This window comes from Epinephelus moara, chromosome 5 (genome assembly GCF_006386435.1).
Source record: "Epinephelus moara isolate mb chromosome 5, YSFRI_EMoa_1.0, whole genome shotgun sequence".
In the NCBI taxonomy this organism is placed as follows: domain Eukaryota; kingdom Metazoa; phylum Chordata; class Actinopteri; order Perciformes; family Serranidae; genus Epinephelus; species Epinephelus moara.
The window spans coordinates 2,462,272-2,470,207 of record NC_065510.1 but is presented as its reverse complement, the minus strand read 5'-3'; the positions used below and the strand labels follow the sequence as shown (position 1 = coordinate 2,470,207).

Below are 7,936 nucleotides of genomic sequence, written 5' to 3'. Positions count from 1 at the left end.
AGGCTATTTGAGTGCGAGGGCAGGGTTTTTGAACGTGAAATCAATAAATAATGCTCTCAAACTGATAGACCACTCTCTTGAATAAAGATAGGGATAAAGTTCCATAGGTCTCACCCCAGGCAGCGTTGTCCGTGTAGACGGTCCGAACTCGCACTGTGATCACAGGAAACACTGCCAGGGTGACGGCAAACACACACGTCACACAGGCAGCCATCAGCCAGATCTGCAGGACACACAAGGACTCATTTAACACATGCTCACACTGTCAGTAAAAATTAGTAAAAAGATAAGTTAAAAACAACATTTCTAAGGTAACAAAAAAAAAAGAATATTTCTAATATACNCAGCCATCAGCCAGATCTGCAGGACACACAAGGACTCATTTAACACATGCTCACACTGTCAGTAAAGATTAGTAAAAAGATAAGTTAAAAACAACATTTCTAAGGTAACAAAAAAAAAAAGAATATTTCTAATATACGTATCAACATGTTAAAGTGCAAAGTGAAAATGTTATTGATGCTAACAGGAAGTAGACAAAGACCAGACATCTCACAAAATGTTTGAGTCACAAAAGTCAGAATTTAATTCATGATGAAATACAGCAGGAACACTAAACCACAGGTCGACCATGGTGGAGTCCTGTTAACAACCAACCAACTGTACTGTTTCAATTAACAGCTTCCTGTGCTAATTTAGGTTTAAATAAGCATTTTAAAAAGCAAAGAAAAGGAGGGAAGACCCAAAATTTATCTGAAATGGTGACTTTGAGAGATAGGGGCGACGATTAAGTTTATAAAGTTGACACCAGTTTAATAATCAATTCATCATTTGTCAAATATTCTCTGATTCCAGCTTCTTAAAGGGACATTTAGTGCTGTTTATCGGTCTGGACTGTTTTGGTGTGAGTTGTCGAGTGATAGAGTTATCGGCCGTAGAGATGTCTGCCTTCTCTCCAGTATAATGGAACTAAAAGGCACTCAGCTTGAGGAGCTCAAAGCGCCAAAAAATACATTTGAAAACTAAACATCAATGTCTCTTTCCAGAAATCATGACCTGGTTACTCAAGATAATCCACAGACCTTGTTGTGAGCAGTTTCATGTAGGAACTATTTTCTTTCTGCAGAACTTCACCTGCCAGAACGTGCATCTACTGCTAGCTCACCTAGCACCACTGAGCTCGCTAACATTACAGCTCAACTGAGAGGGACGCCATTAATGTTTACATCTCGTCACAAGCACAAGCCTCTCGTCCATGAGTAGATGCACGTTTCCTCCTGCGCGGTGATATGTTTGGCAGGTGTAGCTCAGTAAAGGGAAAATATTTCCTACATGAAACTGCTCACAACAAGGTCTGTGGATTATCTTGAGTAACCAAGTCATGATTTCTGGAAAGAGACATTGATGAGTTTTTCAAATGTATTCTTCTGGCACTTTGAGCACCACAAGCTGAGTGACACGTAGTTCCATTATACTGGAGAGAAGACAGACATCTCTACGGCTGACACTCTGCAACTCACACCAAAACAATCTAGACTGATATGTATCAATGTTTTATATCAATGTAAACTGAGTATTTTGGACTTTTGGTTGCACCAAACTAATTTTAGGATGTCAAAGTAATGAAATTGATTATTAAAGTCGTGACTTAAATCACAAAAAACTGCACTATTTCACTGTTTGTTTGCTACTTTCGGTCCATTAGTCCTTTTAATAAATCTAAAAAAATATTCAAGAATCCAACGAAAAACAGTCAGTGTCCTTTTAAAAGTCATAATGCCCAAATCATTTGTATAAATTTTATGTCTTCAACCATCTGGACAAATATTAAATAGAGTAAAGTGCGTGAAGTCATTCACCTTCTTGAAGACGTTCAGGACCGACGAACGCTCCTGGTTCTCCTCTGGCTCCATGATGAACTTCCCGTGGGCCTTGAGTTCTTTCTCGTTGTTCAAGACTTTCTTCTCTTTAAAGGGAGGAAACAAGAATACATCAGTGACTTTACTGATAGTGTGATTAAAGCAGGTTGCACCTCATGATTCGTCGGGTGTATCTGTTGTGTAGCTAACTGACAAGGCTAACGTTAGCATCCTAATGGAAAAAGCAAAATATAGAATATGGTCGACATATCCAACGTGGGGCCGGTTGAACAAGACACCTTTAGTTAAGAAGTCCTTTTTCTCCTTACCTTGTGAATCCCTAGACCGTTGCACAAAGACCGTTGCAACCAAACCAAGGTAAAATATATCTTAAGGTACCTGTGACTCTATCTTAACAGCAACATGACCCTGAGAAGAGTGTTCTGCAACCGGGAGAACCCAGTGGATATGGTTTTGATTTTACACTTTAGATATGAATTCATTTTTATCTCAGTTTCTTCCTACAATCATTTTGTTTCCTGGTATTTGGAGATCAAATTCACTCTCCAGTTTGTGCTCTCTATGATTGTATTCCTCCAGATGTTTAATCTTTTCCTCCTCTGACCTGTACAGTATGGTTTTCTATTCTTCTTCTCTTCTGCCATTTTTCCACTGTCTAACTATGAGCCAACTTTGAGACGATAACAGGCGTCACAAGTGTGAGTCCTGCAAACAAACAATCTCCATGGAAACTTTAACTGCTGTAAAATCTCTTTCAACACACTTAATGAGTTGATGTTTTTCCTTAACTATGCAAAGCTTTTAAGGGATTCTGTGCAACCGTGTTAGTCCCTCAGCTAAGGAGAAATTAAGCCGTAAGTGTCATACGTAAGGACAGAACTTAAGGTGTTTTGTGCAGCCGGTCCCTGAAACCTGTTCAATGCTGTTTAATAATTAAATAATAATTTAATTTAAATATTTAGGAGTTTGAATTGCATCTCATTTAAATAGCACATCATACCTTAAATGAGAGCAGCATGAGATGAGAAAAATACGCAGTGACATTGCTGAATATCACGGTAACACACTGCCAACTGGCTTAATGTTCTTATCACACTGCAGCTCAAATATACATGACGATATTACTGTAGCTGATTACAACATTACTGAGGATGGAATCTCCATTTTTGACAAAAAAATACTTAAACTAGATATTCACATATTCTGATAGCAGTACCACCTGCTAAATATAACAGACAGACCATACTGTTGATGGTGAGACGTGGGACACTGTATCTACTCCTCCTAACAAATGTGTGTGTAAATATGTGTAATTATTTAAAGACATGACACATGCACCCCCTGTGACAATACGACGGAAACATTGGAGCTCTTATTCTCTCAGTGCGCACATGTGACTGTCTTCAGGACTGATTTTCAGTGTCGCCAAAGACATTTTGGCAAAAACATTTCACTCAAAGAACCTGATTTGTTAATAATGTTCAAAAATCTAATCTAATAAATTTTCTCGTTATTATAGCTACATTTTATATACATAAATTAAAATATTTAAAGAAACTGCCCCCCTCATATCACTGACGTAACATTATTGTGTCGCTGACCGAGAGTTTGTAAGAACCGACCTGTGCTGCTGAGGAGTTCCTGTTTCGTGTCCGCGTTCTCACACTGACTTCTGTTCAGGTAGAAACGAGCAAATTCCTGCAGAGGAGAGTCGACACTGTCAGAACATAATAATGTGAGCTCTACACAGGCTCCGAGATGATATGTTATTCAATAAAATTATTATATCTCATATTTCAGGGACAGAGTTCATACACAAGACAACAACATAACCTTGACTGATTTAAAAATCATAGTAATTATAAATGAAGACAATGTGCACAGCTGGATTTATCTCCTCCTGAAAGTTTAGGAACTGGAGATAATTGTTATTTAACCTCCTGTGTGTGTGCGTGTGCGTGTGTGTGTGTTGTACTGTAACGTGTCCTCCTCACCAGGTGTGGCAGCAGCAGGTAACACATCAGAGTCCCCAGAGTGGCAACACACGGAGTGATGAAGTATCCCAGCGCTGCCGAGCTTTCATCTGCGTTACCTGCCGAGAGGATCAGACGCTTCAGCTCCATTTACAACCACAGGTTTATTTCTTATAACTATTTTACCAAACTACACATTCTGCAGGCCGTTATTACTGCGCGACTCTCAGTTTATTACAGTCATACCGGTGAATAGGTTATAAGTTACTGTACCACCCCTTCGCCTACATTCACTCATGTTCTGAAGTCTTTAAACCTACCAAGTCACCGGCTGCTTTCACTGTCCCAGTAACTCAGTATAGGTATAGGACTGAGGAAGGTATCTACATGGAGTTTGTGTATCTTTGGTGTTGGAGTTTAAACACACTTGTGTTGGTTAGTTCATGTTGTCACTCACTTAAGATGGAGAAGAGCATCGCGAGTGCAGCGAAGATCCCGGCCAGAGCCTGACCGCTCATGAACAGAGTGCTGTAACGAGGGGGAAACAGACCGACCACACCGAACAGACTGCCCTGCAGCACCGCACCGAACACTGCGCACACACACACACACACACACACACACAGGTTTGCATATGGCGGGTTGGCGATATGTCCCTAAAATATAATCACAATATTTTATGGTATCCTTGACGATATGACAAATTAGTAAACAAATATTTCATTATTAATTTAATAATAATAATTCATTTGAGTGTGTGTGGACCTACTGTTGATGAACCAGATGGTCGCCATGGTGACGGAGAAGAAGGTGTCCGGCTGCATGGGGACCTGGACCAGAGCGGCAGTGAGGGAGAAGAGGATGAGGATGACGATCATGCTGAAGGCCACACGGAGACGCTCCCTCACCCTGCACACAGACCAGACAGGAGGTATTATCATCAACATGTCATCTTTGATCAATATGAGTGTTTTCACGTCAGCTGCTGTGGCGGCGGCGGCGGCGTTAACTCACCACTGATACAGGAAAGAGTTGAGCAGCGTGAACAGCAGCAGGGGCAGCTGGGAAAGCAAGGCCATCCAGCTGTCGTAGTTGTAGTCTTTAGCTGTGGCGCCTGATGTGCCGTTGGAGGTGATGTTCGGGGTCATGAGGCGCTTGTTGAAATACTTTAACACGGAGGGAAAAAGAAGATGAACCGTTCAACATCTTTATATTAAATAACATGAGAAATGTTTGTGGTGTCGACTTTGTGTACGATCTGAGCAGTTTATGGTTTATTAAGCAGTTAATTAATCTGTCCACACATTACTAAATCCTCTGTTTTTCTCCCTCTCGAGCCTTGATAGAGACGCTCCAGGCTACATCGCTCCTGAAGTTAAGTAGAGATGCCTTTATTCAAATATGTTTGTGGCTCCAGATAGATTTTATTTTGTCTTTTTTTTTTTGGGTCAATAATGGATCTTTCAATAGTAAAGTTTGCTGACTCCTGCTCTAGGCCACACAACACACATTTTAGCTGATGAAACGTTAAAACATTTTTTACTTTGATGTATAGGCTGCACAGTCTTACAGTTGTAGAATGCAATAATCACTCTAGACCTGATAATTTAATGTCACTGGAGAGAAGCTTAAGAGCGGCAGGTTGCCTTCCCCTGCTCCAGCCGATTGTACAATATTCTTGCATATGCTGTGCTAAGTGACAAACTGTCTTGTAAGGCAAACTGCCACAAGATAATCATGGAGTGTTTTCCTCTGGGATACCTGACCTGTTTGCTTCACTCCACGAAGGGACAGTTCATGAAAATATGGACTCCATACCTCCGTTTCTCAAACTATACTGTGGCTTCAACACTCGCAAGCATTTTGCATGACCAACTAAAGACGCTGCACCTTTACACTGTGCTGTTGTTGTGTATTTACATCCAAATGTTTTATTATTTTAATTCCCAATGGGGTTGGCTGAGCTGTTTGATGTTCGTAAAAAGAAGAACAGTCAATAACTATACTTGTAAAATAAATTAAAATCATGAAGAAGAGGAAGGTGTGGTTGTTAACCTGAGAGGCCGTCATGAAGAAGTTCCAGGGCAGCAGAGTTCCCAGACCGAGCACAAAGATGATGGCGGCTACAGCCTGACCGCTGTGGAGACAAAACACTCTCGTAACCTGAACTTAGAGTTTACACAAATAAATGTAAAAACCAAACGTCAGACTCACCGGTCAGCAGGTGGACTCTGTTTCTTCTCGTTCCACATGCTGTTGCTTCTGTCACGTTTCTGCATGAAGCCAAGAGAAGCCTCTGAATAAACAACCCACAGGATGTGTTCACAGCACATGAGCTAGCTCTTTACTTCTGGCGTCTGCATTAAGACTTCAGTAAACATGAGGGTGGTGTTTATTTGTGAAGGTTGTCCTGCTGAACAAAATGTTAGTATCACAAATGTTTGTTTGCCACAGAGCGGATTCTCAGAAATAATCCAAAAATCCAGTGGAAAAATGCCACATGCTTTTTGACGAGGACACCAGGGTGAAAAGAGTCATCGCTGGAGCAGTCTACTGGCCAAAATTATAAATACTATGTAACTGTTAGGTTACTGGGGCGGATGGTTTGCATTGTCCCCTCACAGCAAGAGGGCTCCTGTTCTCCCTGTGTCAGCGTGGGTTTCCTCCAGGTGCTCCAGCTTCCTCCCACAGTCCAGACATGCAGGTTAATTGACAACTCTAAATTGTCCGTAGGTGTGAATGTGAGTGTGAATGGTTGTCTGTCTCTATGTGTCAGCCCTGTGATAGTCTGGTGACCTGTCCAGGGTGAACCCTGCCTAAAATAGGCCCCAGATAATAATGTTACACTGGCAGACAGACAAGAGGAGACACAGCAGCATGATATCAACCTGTCCTACTGATGTCAGTCATTTTCTGTTTAACCTTTGTTGAAGTTTGTTTTACAGTCAGTCGTGTAATAACTTGTGAACTTAATGTGTGACGTTTGGCAAACGCCTGTAGGAGCCAAAATGTGTATTTAACCTGTGTTGTTTATTATTTGTTGTGAGGCTGGACACACTCTTCTGGTCACTTTCACTTCCAGTGGTAAATGGCACAGGTGTGGGTGTGGTTTAACAATATTTGACCAGTTCTTTCACTGGTGTGACGGTTTCTTTAGACAAAGAGGATGAGTGTTGGCTCCGATAAATTGTAGTGACTAATATAAAAGAAAAGCTGCTCAGAGGCTGAGTCTGGCTCTTAACTGTGACTCGATGAAAGAAATCCATGTAGAAGCCCATACTGCATTTATAAACATAATTTATAAACAAACAACTGACGAGCTGAAGCAAAATGAGGCAACGGTCAAGAGAATATATTGAAGCCAACAACACCGTTACAGCATAAATCAGAGCTAGTGGCGACCCAGCTTGCTAACATTAGCTAGCGTTATTAGCCTAAAGAAAATCAACTGCTGATTTATTTTTATCTTTTCATTAACAGACGATGACACATTAAACTGACAGTTATATTGCTTGGTGAGTGATCATCCATTGTTCATTACTTTTCATTGTGGGACACTTTGAGTCCACTTTATAGGGTTTAATAATCCCCACAAAATGGCGACCTCTCTATACAGTGAGTGGTGAGTGATTTCGGACACAGCCAAAGCGTGATTTAGCGTGATTGCACAAGGATTCATAGGTAACAGTTAAAAGGGATTTATGGTTGTGCGTAGACCCTACGCACATGGCCTTCACCATTGTCAGTGTTTTTACTTGTGTGGTGGTGTGTCTGTGTCACTCTGCAGTTACACCTCCAAAACACTAGTCGGCGGTGGAGGTTTGTGTCAAGTGTTGTTAAGTTTAGTTGATTCAAAACACACATTAAAAAAACATTAAACACACATTAAACATGGCTTAATAGAGTGTGCCAGTAAACACGGAACTCCGTTAGCGCTTTTAGCACTTCTGGTTCTCTCGTCTAAAAGTCAATACGTTTTTTGAATGGAATTTTGGTAAAATGCCTCAAATAAGGTCTGTGGTTAACAAAAGCTTAAGTGAGTTTCAGGTTTTGTTCTACGACATAAAACACGTCAGTAAATAC

At 40.9% G+C, this 7,936-nt stretch overlaps 1 protein-coding gene across 1 annotated transcript in view; it reads right to left on the bottom strand.

The window, feature by feature from the left end:
* Positions 1 to 7,936, bottom strand: part of LOC126389844 (equilibrative nucleoside transporter 2-like) — a 15,163-nt gene that overhangs the window by 5,030 nt on the left and 2,197 nt on the right. The window contains exons 2-10 of the mRNA XM_050043789.1: positions 6,068 to 6,126; positions 5,909 to 5,990; positions 4,868 to 5,019; positions 4,623 to 4,762; positions 4,311 to 4,445; positions 3,875 to 3,972; positions 3,503 to 3,578; positions 1,860 to 1,966; positions 115 to 223 (exon numbers count right to left, since the gene is read on the bottom strand). Coding sequence (XP_049899746.1) covers positions 115 to 223; positions 1,860 to 1,966; positions 3,503 to 3,578; positions 3,875 to 3,972; positions 4,311 to 4,445; positions 4,623 to 4,762; positions 4,868 to 5,019; positions 5,909 to 5,990; positions 6,068 to 6,105 — 937 coding nt within the window. The 5' untranslated portion in view covers positions 6,106 to 6,126. The remainder of the gene's footprint in view (positions 1 to 114; positions 224 to 1,859; positions 1,967 to 3,502; positions 3,579 to 3,874; positions 3,973 to 4,310; positions 4,446 to 4,622; positions 4,763 to 4,867; positions 5,020 to 5,908; positions 5,991 to 6,067; positions 6,127 to 7,936) is intronic.